Raw genomic sequence first — 17,228 nt, forward strand, 5'->3', positions numbered from 1 at the left:
CCTTTCACAAACTCCTTTTCATTAGTGAAACTGATTGGAAACATTTGTTCATTATTTCTGCTTGCATTGCTGTATCTTTATAGACCTCTCCTTCTACTTTCAGTTTGGTGATTCCTTCCTTTTGTTTCAGATTGCCATTGACAAATCTATAAAACAGTTTGGGTTCATTCTTACATTTGTCTATTATATCTTTTTCAAAAATCCTTTCTTCCTCTCTACATATTCTTGTGTATTCATTTCTAGTTCGTTTATATTCTTCCTTTGTTCTGTTGTTATTTCTCTTTCTCCAATTGTTCTATGAGATGTCTCTCTTTTTTTGCTATCACACACCTTCTATTGAACCACTCCTTTTTCCTATTTTCTTTCCCCCTTACTCTTGGCACAAATTTTTCCACTCCCGAATTATAGAGGCCTAGAAAAATATCCCACTTCCTCTGTATCTCTCTTGTTTCTCTTAATTTTCTCCAATCTGCATTTTCAAAAAATTTTCACAATTCTGTAAAGTTTGCTTTCCCAAAGTTGTATCTTCCCTGCCTATAAAGCTCGTCTCTTGGCTCCACATTCCCTGTTATCGTCTGGAACTCAATGACCAATGAGGGAATGTAAGAAAATGTTCTGGAACGAGGAAAAGAGAGTTAGGGTGGCAGTGAAGTTAGCAGGGGAGTGAAAGATAAAAATAGTAGATTACTAAGGGAGAAAAAGTAAGCAGATGGATAGAACACTTTCAGGAATTGTTGAACATACAGAATGAAAGTAATGCGAGTATAAGTGACTGGGGAATGGCTGGGAGAAGGAAGGAGGTGAGAAGACATGAAGAAATTAGTAGGATGGAAGTTGTGGAAGCAATGAAGAAATGGGGGAGAAATGTGTGGATGAAAGGATGCGAAAATGTGTAATGGATGCAAGAGCATAAGGTTCGGGGAGTGGACTTTCTGACCACCACCAAGTGGTGGTCAGAATAAAAGCCCAAGTAAAATACAGAACTAGAAGAAGGGAAGGATGGGAGGAAGGAGTATATGCAAGGAGAGTGGAATGGTTACAAGAGGATGAGAAAAAGGCAGAATATAAGAGAGAAGTGGAGGAATGATTGGGTATATATGATCTGGAGAAGATGGGGATGTGGAAGGTGTCTGCAAGATATTCACAGAAGAAATATGTGCAGCATGTGAGGTGGTGTGTGGGGTGAAGAGAAGACAAAAGGGGGGGGGGTGCAAGAAACAGCATGGTGGAATGAAGAGGTAAGACAGGCTGTGGCACAAAAGAAGAAAGCATACTGTATAATGAATGGATGAGAAATAGGGGCGTGGAAGAAGTTGAGAGACGGAAGAGAGAATTATATGTAGAAAGGAAGAGAGAGGTGAAAAGATTAGTAAGAGAGAGTAAGAAGAGCGTGGATGAGGAATTTGGATGGAATTTGAGTGTAAAGTGGAGGGAATGTAAGAAAATGCTCTGGAAAGAGGTAAAGAGAGTTAGACAGGGTGGCAGCGAACTTAGTAGGGGAGTGAAAGATAAAAATAGTAAATTACTAGTGGAGATGGAAGAAAAAGTGAGCAGATGGAAAGAACACTTTAAGGCACTGTTGAATATAGAGAATGAAAGTAATGCGAGTATAAGTGACTGGGGAATGACTGGGAGAAGGAAGGAGGTGAGAAGACAGGAAGAAATCAGTAGGATGGAAGTTGTGGAAGCAATCAAGAAAGTCAAAATGGGGAAAGCCCAGGAATTAATGGAGTGTGTGGTGAAATGCTGAAGCATGGGGGAGAAATAGTAGCAGAATGGATGTGGAAGATGTGCAGACTGGCCTGGGAGGAAGGTAGAGTCCCTGAGGATTGGAAGTCAGGTATAATTATTCCCTTGAACAAAGGGAAATTGGAAAAAGAAGTGTGTGGTAATCATAGGGGCATTTGTCTTCTTAGTGAAATAGGAAAAGTATATGGTAGGATACTTATTGACTGAGTTGGGGAAAAAACAAGAGGAATTAGTTAGAGAAGAACAGGGAGACTTTAGGAAGGGAAGAGGATGTGTAGATCAGATATTCATTCTCAGATCTTTAGTGGAAAAGTTTCTAGGGAAGGGCAAGAAGTTGTATGAGGCCTTCATGGATTTGGAGAAAGCATATAATTGGCTGGATAGACAAGGATTGTGGAAAGTATTAAGAATATATGAAGTACAAGGGGAGTTGTTGAATGCTGTGAAGAGTATGTATGAGGGTGCTAAGGCTGCAGTGCATGTGGGTAGTGAACTGAGTGAATTTTTCTATCTGAAGGTTGGGTTGAAACAGGGATGTCATTCTTCCATGGTTGTTCAATCTGTACATGGATGGGGTTATAAAAGAGATACAATTAGGTACGGCAGTGGAAGTTGGAGTGGCCCTAGTAAGAGAGGGCAGTGTTTGGAAACTCCTTGTACTGTTGTTTGCAGATGATACTGTGTTGTTAAGTGAAGATGAATGGGAGCTGCAAGGCTTGGTGGAGGAGTTTGGGAGAGTGTGCATGAAACGGAATCTACAGGTGAATGTGGGGAAAAGTAAAGTTATGGTTTTTGAGAGAAGTGAAGTCAGTGAATGTACAGAATGTACAGTGTGGTTGGATGATGAGGAAATGGAAAATGTGAGTATGTTTAAGTACTTGGGTAGTGTGATGAGTATGGATGAAAGTTTGGAGGGTGAAGTGCTTGAAAGGGTACAACAAGGAAGAAAGGTTGCTGGTTCCTTGAAATCAGTGATAAGAAACTAGGAAGTGAGCATGGAAGAGAAAAAGTTACTACATAACAGTATTGTGATACCAACTCTAATGTATGGAAGTGAAGTTTGAACCTTGTTGGAGGGACACAAGTCAAAAGTGAGAGCGGTGGAAACAAGTTACCAGTATTTGAGAGGAGCATGTGGAATCACATGAAGAGACAGACTGACAAATGAGGATGTAATGGAGTATTGTGGTGTGGATGTGGATGTGATAGGAAGTGTTAGGAGAAACACACTGAGGTGCTCTGGCCATGTGGAGAACATGAAGAGTGAGAGACTGATGAGGACAGTGTATATGAGTGAGGTGGAGAGGTAGAGAGGGAGGGGGAGGCCAAGGATGAGATGGAGGGATGGACTGGAGAAGTATATGAGAGAGGGGGGTGTGAGTTGGGAGAAGGGCAGTGAAGTGAAGGGGGACAGGGCGATGTGGAGGCGATTTGTTTGTGGCCACCCTGTACGGGATTAAGGCGTCTGGTATTAAATAGACTTATAGGATTGTGTACAATCAAACCTTCTGCCTGATCTGTGCTGGTGGGCCTTGCACTGGCTCAGCACCGTTAAGCGTATCCCTTTTCCAGTCAAATCCCTCATTCAGTTTCTCTCTGGAACTCTCCTCCCCAAATTAGTGTCCCCCCAAAACTTCAACCCACAGTAGTTCAACTGTTACAAACCTGAGACACACTGCACTATCACTGCTGGCAAAAACCAGCTCCGGTGCATGATAATGACGTTTTTTGGCCAAAAAAAAATATGCAATAGCAGCAGGCATGCAGATTATCATTTTGCAATGATAAAAAAAAGTTACCATATGAAAAAGAAATATTACATATATACCTCAGCGGGAGAGTCAAGGTCTATGACTGGCCACAATACTGGAGTCTGGTGTTGGTGGCCATCCTGTGTTGCCGTCATACGCGTGGATGCAACCACACTTTTTGATGACACTGCATCATACACTTCCATCACTGTATACCCTGAAAGTCATAGCTGCTGTAGCTTCATATAAAATTAAAGCATATCAGCAAAAGCAAAGTGGAATTTTATACGACCAATATAATCTCCAGAACGTCTATAACAGATGTAAGTACTCACATCAACATTTTATGTAAAAAAATATGGGAAAAGAGTGGGTAAAAGCGAGAGACATTTTTCCGCAAACATGGCGCCGTGTAAGGTACGCGATGAAAATAGAGAGTCCCAGTTCAATAAAATCTTCAAACGTTTAATTATAACTTAATGAAAAGATGTATTGTTGTTTTTATTCGGGAAAATTCTGTCATCTTTTTAGTATATTTTAATACGATGTATTAATAATATAATGTACGAGTAGTTATATTTAGCGAAAGAATTTGACCCACTGCGGACATGCCTCTCGAGCCTTGACTCTGGGACAATTTTTAAGTTTCTCTAGTCTCTACCACTACCACTGTCACCACTAAATGTACCTTCAAAACCTGTTCTGAGCACAGTTTTCGTAACATAAACTCTCTAATTGTACAAAGAACATCATCTGCTTAAATGCCAGAGTTTATCCCAGACACCAAGAAATAGCCCAGTGATCCAAAAACACTTTATATTGGAAAATAAGTAGTGATAATTACCAAAATATAGGTAAATAGGTTAAAATATGCCTGTTGGTACATTTATTTGCATTTTAAATCAATATTTATGCAAAACAGAAGTCCGTCGAGGCGAGTTGGCGATTTAAATGTGAAACACGTTACCTTTAGCACATTATCTCAGAATCCTGATTTTTTTTTATTAGACCATTTTTTTATCAGATTTCTGATAATTAGGTGTGCATGGACTATTATGTTGATAAAAATTACAACATTTTCCAATTAAAGTGTCGATTCTGTGCCGATTCGGTAACGGTTGTCAACAACAAACCCAGGATGTCAGGCAGAGGAGGGAGGGGAGTTGAGCTCGGTCGCTGCTGAATATTTCCTTTTCTTTATGGAAGTTGTTGAGGGTAGCGGAGTGTGCTGACCAAAGGCAAGTAGGTGCCTGCAGCGGAGATGGAAGAGGAAACACTGGCAGCTGCACCCACTGACCCAAACGTGCCGAGAATCGCTTTAGGTAAGTAGTGCTTGTTTTGCTACAATGTATACCAAGGTTACTCGGTTACTGGTGTACCATTATTAGCTAGCCAAGGGTAGTTAATTTGTTGAATATTTGCTAACCGAGAACTGGTGTTTTGAGTGAATATGAGCCTTTATGATGACAGGTTTTGTGTGACATACAGTATTTAGATTTTGATGTATCTGTAAAGACTACGGTAGGGTATTTGTCAGGTGCCTTTTAAATTAGTAATCCAATTTGGGTTTAGCACTTACATGGATTGTGCCAGGTTGTGTTAGGTTAGGGTGGGACGTATATGGTTAGATTTGTAGGGAAGAATGATTAGTGACTGACAGACTGGAACCGAGTCTACTTAAAAATCCGGCATGGTGGGTGGCCACTTTCCATGGTTTGCATGTAAAATGGGTGGTTTTATAGTTGATATTTTGAAACTCATGCCCTTTTGCATATTTCTAAAGCTGCCCAATGATTATTACATTACAATTTTATTGACAAAGACATACAGGTGTAAATTTTATGCATGGAAGCTCTCCTGTAGTTTCACTTTTTTTTTTTTTAATGAATATTTTTGGCAGATGCGGTCTTATCTGGTAGCAGGGTCCATGAGTCAGTTTGCTGTTGTCGAGCCACTGTTTTTGTGTACAGCTTCGAATACCTGCTATTTGCACTGTTTCCAGGGTATGCAGTATGTGAAGTGTTGGACTGTGTATATAGCTATTATAGTACATGTGGTAATGGCTCATCCCATCCATTGTAGTTCAAGCAATTCATTTCATAAGATTTTTGTGAAGGTAAGTAAGAAAGATGTCTCCTAGGTAGATAGATAGAGAATAAAAGTGATCCTACTGACTGGGCCACTTTTCTAGGTAGATAGAGAGTAAAGAAGTGATCCTGCTGACTGGGTCACTTTTCTAGGTATGGTAGAGGGTAGAAAAGTGATCCTACTGTCTGGGCCACTTTTCCTAGGTAGGTAGAGAGTAGAAAAGTGATCCTACTGACTTTGCTGGTGTGTGTTGTCAGCGCTGGGCAACATGACGGGTGAGGACTACCACAACACCTACTGGCCACGACTGAGGGCTGCCGTGGACTGTCTACTGGAGGGCCCGCCATCCCAAAACCAGGCCGGTCCACCCATAGAGTTTGAGCCCATGTACTCGGCAGCTTACAAGTGTGTGTGTCAGCAGCACTCGGAAGCTCTCTACAATGATCTAACCTCACATCTACACCAGCACTTCCGACAGGTGGCAGCACAACTACAGGTTAGGATCAAGCTGACTGATCATTTAACCCTGTCTGTCTGTCTGTTCATCTGGCTGTCTATCAGTGTATCCATGTGTAATGTACAGTTGTGGCCATAAATAATCATCTATCACTCTGTACGCCGTGCCTCAGACTGGCTCCTTTATGCGAGGCAAGTCACACTGGAGTAAGAGGGGCTGAGAGGGAGGGGCCAGAGAGAGAAGGGAAGGTGGGTGGGGGAACGAGCAATGGTGCTGGGGTGGAGAGAGGGACGGGAGGGAGGGGAGGGAGAATGAAATGCTACCACATAGTTTCTCTTTCATTCAGAGTATCATATAAAGGAGTTACTATTCGGTAGATAAAGCTGTATTACACCTTGTATAGCGGCGTCAGATAACAAGCTTTAGATAGGTGGTGATGTCAAGGACTGGCTCGTCATAGAAATATACTGACGTGACATCAAACATTTGTGCAGAGCCAGATATTTGTGTTTATCCGTGTATTTTGACTTCAGACGCAGAATGGAATCTGGATGACTTTGACTTCCGTAATGTTTGTGTAAGAAACGTCCTCTACCCTTACATGTAATTAATTTTTGGAACTAAATAATATATGCAACCTTTGACATGGCTGTGTCCACAGTAAATATGATCTCCCTTGCGGTATACTGTACACTCCCTCTATACAGTCACCATCATGATAATTCAATAATTATTTAATGACATCTCTATATGAAAAGGCTTTTTAAAATACTGCACATAAAAGGTAAATAATTTTGATGTCTGTGCTCATGGGTGGATATGGTAACGGTATCGCTCATAATCTATTAGAGGGAAAATGAAAAAAAAAATCTTACCCAAACTCCCAGAATATATCAATGTCAGTGTCTACCGACACTGGTCAAGCCAGTGGCCTCATGCCACCTCACGCAGGCGTCGCGGCACCGGGGAAACAATGTTGTTGATGGTTTGCTGGTTACGTTTGAACAGCTCCCACTCGTCTTTGGTGAGCTGGAGGAGGTGGGCCCGTATCCCCTCGTTCTCTGGCTTCCACGCATAAGGTGACCAGATTTATTGGAGCTAAAAGCGGGACAATGTCACGTGTGTGTGTGTGTGTGTGTGTGTGTGTGTGGAGAGAGAGAGAGAGAGAGAGAGCGACGGATGCTACGCAACACCTCACCCTCGGGCAGCAACGCCTCACCCTCCGGCTGCTAATCAAACACTAACGTCTCAAACGAACTCCAGTAACTGAGTAACCATTATACAGTACAGTACGGTGAATTGGCCCACCAAAGTTACCAGTTAGTATTATAAATTTTATATTAACAATTTGGCATTTCACTTGGTTTGGATTATGCATAATTATACTAATTCGTCATAATTTCATAAAAGGTAATATTATATCTAATGTAATATTAATTTTCCTAAAGCGGGACATTTTACATAATTTGCCCCAGAAGCAGGACATTTTAGTCACAATTTAAAAAGCGGGACAGAGGTAAAAAAAAAAAAAAAAAAAGGCAGGACCGTCCAGCCTTTATAAAGGCGGGACTCTGGTCGCCTTATCCACACGTTGACAATCTGGGCCGACGAAATCTCAATGTCTTTACACTAATATTTGATCTGTCACGTCAGCATACTTCTCTCAAGAGCCAGTTCTTGACATCACCACCTATCTAAAGTTTATCTGACGCCGCTATACAAGGTGTATTGCAACTTTATCTACTGAATAGGAACTCCTTTCTATACTGCCCTCAATGAAAGAAAATAGACAAATTATGTGGCCACAACTTCGCATACCATTCTCCCTCCCCAACCTACCCTCCCTCCCCTCCCTCGCTCCTCCTAAGCACCATCACTCGTCCCCCCACCCACCTTCCTTTCTCTCTTTGGCCCCTCCCTCTCAGCTCCTCTTACTCCAGTGTGAGTTGCCGCGCGTAAGGTAGCCAGCCTGAGGCACGGAGTACACAAGGATAGGTGATTACTTATGGCCACGACTGTACATGACTGGAACTGAAGAAGTTAAAGTTTCATTGGCACCTGTAAAGCTAATTTGTCAGTTCCTTCAGTTTACAGTATGGGGAGAAGTGATGATTTAGAAGACATCTTTGGCCCATACGGGATAGTAAGAATTGCTTGTCCTTGTTTGATGTAAAAAAGGTTCATTACCTGCATTTATATGTTGTTAATATTATCATCATCTGTCTGTTACCAGAACGCCAGTGGTGATGAAGTGATCGACAAATACTACTATGTTCTCCACCGGGCCATGTACAGTCTCGACGGCATCATCCCCATATTTACATATTTGGTGAGTGAATGCCTCACTTCTGTGTGGTGTGGCTGTAATGGTAAGGGTACAGTTCTGTATTTATATTAGTAAGTTATTGTTGTTGATTATGTTGTATTAGGTACTGTGTTATACGATATTTTATTTATGTTGATATGAACGATGATACAATACAGTACGAGTCTCCGGGCAGTTCTTATTTTAGGATTTTTTTTTTTTTTTCATGTATGATTTAATGGAAAATTCTCTGGGGAACTTTTTTTTTTAATAGGATATACTGTTGTAATATTTATGAGAAATCTCCGGAAAGTTATTATTTTAGGTACCTGCGTTTATTTTCTTGTTTTTAGGTGAATGGCTGCCTTTTTTGTGTGTTTTGTGGTACTAATATTTGTGTGGTATTTATGAGTATATTGGTTAGTTAATGTAGTAGATTATGTTCTATCAATCTACCAGTATCTATCTATTGCGAGACGCCTCAGTCCTGTAAGGAGTGGCCACAAACATATTGCCATCATGGCACCTTGTCAAATGCCACTTCACTGCCTTGCTCCCAGCTCACATGCCCCTCTGTTATATACCTTTCCACTCCATCCGTCCATCTCATCCTTGACCTCCCCCTTCACCTCACACAGATACACTCTCCCTGTCAATCTTTCGCTCTCCATCCTCTGCAGTTATAGTAGTTGTTTTAGCCCCAGGTTCATCTGAAATGTGAACCCAGTGGCCTATAGGCTTAAATTCCCCTTCTGCTGTTCACCTGTCTCCTTTTGGTGAATGCAGAAGTACAGTAGTTGAGGGATGTTTGTATAACCAGGCATTTGAGCCACCTGGTTATATCTGTGCCATGACATGAAGGTATCCATCTCCGTCGCCTAATTGTGAAAAGCGTAATTCAGATAGTGAGAAAATGACAGAGTATAAGAGCACAGTAGAAGAAAGATTGGGAAGGTATGAGCTAGAGCAGATGGAAGGGGTGGAAGACGTATGTAAGATATTCATGGAAGAGATAGGCGCAGCGTGTGAGGCGGTTTGTGGAGTGAGGAGGAGATGCAAGGGTGTGCAAGGGACAGCATGGTGGAATGATGAGGTGAAACGAGCTGTGGAACAAAAGAAGAAGGCATATAGTGAATGGTTAGCGAGTAGAGGTAGGGGAGATGATGAGAAAGAGAAGAGATAGGTATATGTGAGCAGGAGAAGGGAGGTTAAGAGACTGGTGAAGGAGAGTAAGAAGAAAGTGGATGAAGAGTTTGGGAGGAATCTGAGTGTGAAATGGAGGGAGAATAAGAAATTGTTTTGGAAGGAGGTAAAGAAAGTAAGGCAGTGTGAAAGGGGAAATAGTAGGGGAGTGAAACATAGGAATAATAGATTGCTGGTGGAGAAGAGAGAGAAATTGAGGAGATGGAAGGAGCACTTTTAGGATTTGTTGAATGTAGAGAGTGAGAGCAGTGCGAGTATAAGTGGTTGGGGAATGGCTGGGAGAAGAAGAGATGAGAGGAGGGAGGAAGAGATCAGTAGGGCGGAAGTAGTGGAAGCGATGAAGATCAAGTTGGGAAAGGCCCCAGGAATTGATGGAGTGTTTGGTGAAATGCTTAGGTATGGGGGTGAGATTGTTGTGGAGTGGATATGAAAGTTGTGTAGATTTGCTTGGGAAGAGGGAAGGGTTCCAGAGGACTGGAAATCAGGTATAATTGTTCCTTTATACAAAGGAAATGGGGAGAGAGAAGTATGTGGTAACCATAGGGGTATTTGCCTTCTTAGTGTGACTGGTAAAATATATGGTAGAATACTCATTGAGAGGGTTAGGCATATGACAGAGGAGCTAGTTGGAGAAGAACAAGGGGGATTTAGGAAGGGAAAAGGGTGTGTAGATCAGATATTTGTTCTAAGATGTTTAGTGGAGAAGTATCTAGAGAAGGGAAGGAAAGTGTATGCTGCCTTCATGGACTTGGAGAAAGCTTATGACAGAATAGATAGGCAAGGTATGTGGAAGGTATTAAGCATATATGGAGTGGAAGGGAAATTGTTGAGTGCTGTGAAGAGTATGTACAAGGGAGCTAGGGCTACGGTGCGTGTGGATGGTGAGCTGAGTGAGTTCTTTGATCTCAATGTGGGACTGAAACAGGGTTGTGTGATGTCTCCATGGCTGTTTAATGTTAACATGGATGGGGTTGTAAAGGAGGTGCAGGGCAGGGCAGTGGATGTGGGGGTGGCTCTAATGAATGAGGGTGAGATTTGGAAGCTTCTGGTGTTGTTGTTTGCTGATGATACAGTATTGTTGAGTGAAGATGAATGGGAGTTGCAAGGTTTGGTGAATGAATTTGGGACAGTGTGTAGGAGGAGGAATCTGAAAGTTAATGTAAACAAAAGTAAAGTTATGGTGTTTGAGAGGAATGAAGTCACAGAGTGTGCAGTGAGGTTGGATGGTGAGGATATGGAGAATGTGAGTGCATTCAAGTAGTTGGGTAGTGTGATGAGTAAGGATGGAACTTTGGGGGATGAAGTGCGTGAAAGGGTACAGCAGGGAAGGAAGGTTGTTTGTACACTGAAAGCAGTGATGAGAAATAGGGAGGTGAGTATGGAAGTTAAGAAGTCACTGCATGATAGTATTGTGATCCCTACCCTGACGTATGGAAGCTTGGCATGGACCTTGCAAGAGGGGAACAAGTCAAGAGTGAGAGCAGTGGAAATGAGTTACTTGAGAGGAGCATGTGGAGTGACGTGGAGGGACAGGTTGAGGAATGAAGAAGTGAAGGAACGCTGTGGGGTGGATGTGGATGTGGTTGAGAAGATTAGGAGAAATACACTGAGGTGGTTTGGACATGTGAAGAGAATGGAGAATGAAAGACTGACTAAGAGGGTGTATGTAGGTGAGGTGGAGGGAGGGAGAGGGAGAGGTAGACCGAGGATGAGGTGGAGGGATGGAGTTGAGAGGTATATGAGGGAGGGGGGGGTGAGTTGGGGGAAGGGTAGTCAAATGGTGGGTGACGAAGCGACTTGGAGGCGTTTTGTCTGCGGCCACCCTTTGCGGGATTAGGGTGTCGGGCTATAGATAGATAGATAGTCTATCTATCTATCTATTGCCAGACGCCTCAATCCCGTTTGGGGTGGCCACAAACAAATCGCCTCCAAGTCGCCCTGTCCCCCGCCATTTCACTCCCCTGCTCCCAACTCACACCCCCCTCTCTCATATACCTCTCCACCCCATCTCTCCATCTCATCCTCGGCCTCCCCCTCCCTCTTTCCCCCTCCACCTCACTCACGTACACTCTCTTCGTCAGTCTTTCACCCTCCATCCTCTCCACATGGCCATAATTCAGGCTGCCATTATCAGCTGCATCCAGTTTCAAGAGCTTACAAATTGGTGTGTTTCATGTTTCAGAAGAGTGTATGAATAAATTTGCTTCATGTTTCAGAAGAGTGTATGAATTAATTTTTGTGTTATATATTTCAGAACAGAGTGTATGTTGTTCCAAAATTGTCATCAAATCTTCGAACGGAACTCCAGACTTTGTTTTGTGCAATTGTCGTAGATCCTGTCTTAGATGAAGTCATTGGTAAGTGTTGGAGATGGAGTAGAAACTTCTGTTCTTGTTTAGTGTATATTGTACCTTACTCTGCCTTTTTAGCTGGAGTCAGGTAGGGAAGATGATGATGATGACAAAAATGATGTTAACAGTGACAATGACTGTGATGATGATGATGATGACAAGAATTATGTTAACAGTGATGACAGCAGTGATGATTATGATGATGTTGCCAGTGATGATAATGATGTTGAAATTTTTTTGTGATACCTTACATCAACATGAGGTTACTCGTTCACTAGAGTTTATACGAGTGTTGGTGATGTTTGCAGCCAAGGTGAGGGAGAGTACAGAGCTGAGACCCCTTGCCACTGCCCCACACGTCCTGGCTTCACTGGTGAAAAACCTCTACAAACTCAATCCAGCCTATGCCCACAGATACCCTAAGGTGTGTTGTTCAGTATACAGGTTGCCAGAGATGATTTGATCAGCCATAAATTAAGGTGCACAGGAAGCTTCATAGCAACTTGTATCATTTATAGAGGCTCAAACATGCTTAGATGCATTGGTTTTCCACACTGTTCAGTCTCTGGCAGCCTCCCTATTCAGTCCTTTATCCCTGAGGTCACACTCTGTGACCTCATCCCAGATCATTTTCAGTCTGCTTCTTGCAGCCCTACCCCCGGTGTTCGCATTTCTCTATTTCAGCACCAAGTTGTCATCCTCTATCGTATAAAGTAGCAGTTTGTTTTTCATGTTTCACTGACATGGTTTGCATTAGAAACATACTAGGGGATGTTGAAGTGTAATTTGGAGCTTAAATTGCTAAAAAAAAAGATGTTAGAAAATCTCCAAACATTTAATATGACCCAGAAGTTTGCCATCACTTTCATGGTGAGTCTGTTGATGTAACCTGTTGCATGAAGTTTTTTGTCAGATAATTGAATGAAGTGCACAACAAAAGGTTATGAGAAGGAAGGATATCCTGGCTTTTGATTAGGAGTGAGAAATGTAGCAGGAAGGATAGTTTGAGTTTTTACTCATTGTAATATTTCTCAACAGCGCCCAAAATACAGTACACTCAAATTCAACTGTGCCATTTCCCATTATTTAAACTGCAATTTTAAAATTTAGGACCCTGTTTTGAGATATGTTCGCATTGCTCATACAATTGCTGGATCCCTTAGGTTGCACCACATTTTGATACGTGATTGTCATTTAACTGGTATGATTGCTGCAGTTTCCACACTTGCTTAATAACTGATCGTTATTCAATTGTTTTTCCATGTACATAATTTTTTTTTTTTTTTTTTTTTTTTTTTTTTTTTTAAAGAAAGAAGGGACCAAAGGCCAGGAGCCCACAAACTGTTCCTTCCAAGAAAAAAACAAAAACAATACAACAGAGAGCCAAATTCAAGATCCGTTCATTTCGAGATGCCTGGACACACCACGCTTGAAAGACTAGAAACCACAGGAAACAGGAAATACAGACAAAGGGAGACAGTTCCAGAGTTGACCTGTTGCATAACAGTCAACTCTTATATTAGAAAGTTGGGCAAAAATAGGATTAGAGTTTGTTGCTAGATGGGTGCTATGTGCCCATCATAGAGGTGGAGGGATGCAAGCAGACAGGTCAGAGGAGCAGTGACCATTGAGGTAGCAATAGAAAAGAGATAAAGGTACAACAGTACGGCAGAGAGACAGAGGCTGAAGGGAGCCAGCAAGAGGAGAGTTAATGAGATGAAAAGCCTTTGACTCCACCTGGTTGAGAAGAGCTGTATGTGGGGAGCCTCCCCACACATGAGAGTTGTACTCTACACAGGGGCATATAAAACCTGTGTATAAGGTCAGCAACTGTGCAGGGGTAAAGAAGGTATGGAGTCGGCTTAGCACACCTTATCTTTTGGAAGCAGATTTTACAAGAGATGTAATATGATCTTTCCAAGATAAATCCTGAGAGAATGAAACCCCAAGTATTTAAGGATGATGCAGGATTGAGCTGGATATTATTTAACATTAATGGGTACTCCTGTGGAAGATTTTGTTGGGTTGATAGGTATAAGAACTGAGTCGTTATTGCATTAAAAACAAGATTATTTTTTACCCCAGTCAGAGTTAGGAGCCCAGTCAGACATTAGGTGTGCTATAGCCTCATCCCTTGTTTGTTGAAGTAACTCTTGAGATGGATGTTGCAGGAACTGAATGGAAAGGTGAAGGGTGGAATCATCAGCATATGCGTGGATAGGGTTAGATGTACAGCTTAGAAGATCATTGATGAATAAAAGGAAGAGAGTTGGTGATAGGACAGAACCCTGAGGAACACTGTTGTTGACAACTCTAGGAGAAGAACGGTGGCTGCCTACATCAGCAGCTATAGAACAACCAGAAAAGAAGCTATAGATGAAGGCACTGATAGAAGGATAGAAACCGGAAGAGGGCAGTTTGGAAAATAAAGATTTATGAGGTGTCAAGTCCAACTGCAAATTTTTGTCAAAGTCTCGAAAGGAGGATGACCGGGAGTGTGAAAGGTAGTTGAGAAGATTGCCAATGGAGCGTCCTTGACAGAACCCATACTGACGATCAAAAAGAAGGTTGAGATAGAAAAGATGCTTTACAATTTTTCTCTTAAGAATACACTTGAAAACTTTTGAGAAACGATGTTAAATAATTGGGTGATAGAATGTTAAAACAATTGAGTGATAGTTAGAGGGTTGGGAATGGTCACCCTTCTTTGGGACAAGCAGAATGAGAGCAAGCTGCCAGCAAGAAGGAAAGGTATAAGTTGACAGACAAAGGCGAAAGAGTTTACGCAGGCAAGGTGTAAGCACAGAAGCACAGTTCCTGAGGACAACAGGAGGGACCCCATCAGGCTCATATGCCTTGTCAATATTGAGGCCAGTTTTGGCAGAAAATACATCAGTTGAAGAAATTTTAATGTCAGCCATGAGGAAGTCAGAAGGGGGAAGTGATGGTGGAACAGCACCGAAATCATCTAAGGTGGAATTGAAGCTGACAGTCTGAACAAAGAGTTCTGCTTTTTCAGTAGAAGAAATAGCTACAGAGCCATCAGAGTAGAAAAGAGGAGGGAAGGGTGATGAGGTAAAGTTGTTAGAAAAGTTTTGGCAAGGTGTCAGAAGGAGCTGGAAGAATTCGAGTTGGGGGAGTCGAGAGCATTTAGTACGGATGAAAAGAACAGACTTAGCATGATTCCCGGCAGAAACATAAAGGAGACTTGATTCAGGGGTGGGTTGGCTCCTGTACCTCATAAAGGCCCTTTCCTTGTTGTGGACTGCATTAGAACAAGCGTGATTAAACCAAGGCTTTTTTGCATTAATCAGAGGAGATGAAAAAGGAATGTATGCTTCTATGTCCGAGAGAATAACCTCTGTAATGCGCAAGGCACGTCCAGATGGCTCCTGGCCATGGAAACAATAATCATTCCAGGGAAAATCAAAGAAGTACTGCCTGAGGGCTTGCCAATCAGCAGCTCCAAAGTGCCACGACCAACGTTTCTTTGGAGGGTCCACAGACCATACTGGAGCAATAGGACAGGTTAAGGTAATAGGGTTGTGATTGGAGGAGCCCAAAGGAGAGGGAAGATTAACAGTGTAAGCAAAAGGATTAGTTGTAAGGAAGAGGTCAAGTATGTTGGAACTCTCCTCAAGGCAGTCAGGGATATGGTAGTGAGGAAATCAGTGTATGGGGTTTGAGTGTATATCTGCTGCTTAATTGGCAATACAGTCTAAGGAGTGAGAGTGACTGCACTGTTCTCCTAGCCCACCTCCCCATTGCATTGTGCTCCTTGTCCGCCTCCCGACCAGGTCTTTGCGAGGTACGTGCCTGGTGTGCTGCCAGCCATGAGGGAACAGGAACTGTCCAGTTACATCAGTGAGACCCGCCAGCTGCAGGCCTCACTCCGCCAGACCTGGGTGCCTGCCACTTCACAGGGGGTCAAGCGCAGCCACGATGAGGAGATCACCACCTAGACCACACCACACTTCACTGCCTAAACCACACCACACTTCACTGCCTAAACCACACCACACTTCACTGCCTAAACCACACCACACTTCACTGCCTAAACCTCACCACACTTCACTGCCTAAACCACACCACATTACACTGCCTAAACCACACCACATTTCACAACCTAAACCACACCACACTTCACTACCTAAACCACACCTAATTTCACCACCTAAACCTCACCAGATTTCACTGCCTAAACCACACCACATTTCACCACCTAAACCACACCTTATTTCACCACCTAAACCACACCACATTTCACCACCTAAATTACATCACATTTCACCCCCCTAAATCACACCACACATCACCACCAAAACCACACGACACTTCACCACCAAAACCACATGACACTTTACCACCAAAACCACACCACACTTCACCACCTAAATTACACCACATTTCACCCCTTAAATCACACCATACTCACCACCAAAACCACACCACACCACACCACTTCACCACCAAAACCACACCACACTTCACCAGCTAAATTACACCACACTTCACCCCCTGAATCACATCATACTCACCACCAAAATCACACCACACTTCACCACCAAAACCACTTCATCATTTTACTTCATGATCTCTTTGGTGTGAAAATAGAAAGGTTGCCCAGCCTAGCAATGGTCATCTCAGAAAAAAAAAAAAAAAAAAAATTATTTTATACAATGAATTTCATGTAAAACATCAATGTTGTGATGCTTAAGGAATGGTTGCCCAGTTTTTGCAGAGGAGTTCTCCTTAAAAATTAATACTGTTATTGACTTAATACATATAACCAAGTAACAAGGTGAATTACTGGAGTCTACTATGGTGCCCCTGTTCACTGGGTGGAGACGGAAACATGGTGTTCATCCAGGAACCAAACTTCACACTGTTGTCTGCACCCTGCCACTGCAAGGGAACATTGGCTTAGTGCATGGGATTGCCCTGCAGGGGTGATTGCATGCTTGTGGTTGATGAGTCTGCTTGGTCAGACAGACCTGGGTTGCTGTACTACAACAATAACAAGAGTATGATTTATACTAATAAAAGATACTCTGCCAGATATCACAACTGAATTAGGATAAAAAATATTACATACTTAGCATACTTACAGCTGCATAATTAATCATTCATCCCAGGGATGTAGTGTGTATAATGTTCTTACTGCTGCCAGATGGTTTTATTCAGTTCAGGCAAGACTTCTTGTTGTGAAAGAATTATTGAAGGATAAAAGTCCAACCCATCTGATTTTGAAAATGTATAATAGGTAAATATAAAGAGGTAGAAAAAAAAAAATAGGCTGATTAGATGATGATGATGATGATGAA

The 17,228-nt window shown here is 42.3% G+C and overlaps 1 protein-coding gene across 1 annotated transcript; it reads left to right on the plus strand.

Annotated features, from left to right (window-relative positions):
* Positions 1-4,761: 4,761 nt before the first annotated feature.
* On the plus strand, positions 4,762-15,866 carry LOC145394672 (CDK2-associated and cullin domain-containing protein 1-like). Its single transcript, XM_080268446.1, has 6 exons — positions 4,762-4,822; positions 5,846-6,084; positions 8,279-8,374; positions 11,808-11,910; positions 12,213-12,328; positions 15,702-15,866. Exons 1-6 carry the CDS (start codon positions 4,762-4,764, stop codon positions 15,864-15,866), a joined length of 780 nt encoding a protein of 259 aa, XP_080124572.1.
* Positions 15,867-17,228: the final 1,362 nt, after the last annotated feature.

This window comes from Coenobita brevimanus, chromosome 28 (genome assembly GCF_032717465.1).
Source record: "Coenobita brevimanus isolate Jiangsu-jjx chromosome 28, ASM3271746v2, whole genome shotgun sequence".
NCBI classification, from domain to species: domain Eukaryota; kingdom Metazoa; phylum Arthropoda; class Malacostraca; order Decapoda; family Coenobitidae; genus Coenobita; species Coenobita brevimanus.

Coding starts and splice junctions, on each gene's coding strand:
- LOC145394672 (XM_080268446.1), top strand. CDS start 4,762: ATGGAAGAGGAAACACTGGCAGCTGCACCCACTGACCCAAACGTGCCG. Junction 6,085..8,278: donor AGGTGGCAGCACAACTACAG/GTTAGGATCAAG, acceptor GTCTGTTACCAG/AACGCCAGTGGTGATGAAGT. Junction 8,375..11,807: donor TCCCCATATTTACATATTTG/GTGAGTGAATGC, acceptor TATATATTTCAG/AACAGAGTGTATGTTGTTCC.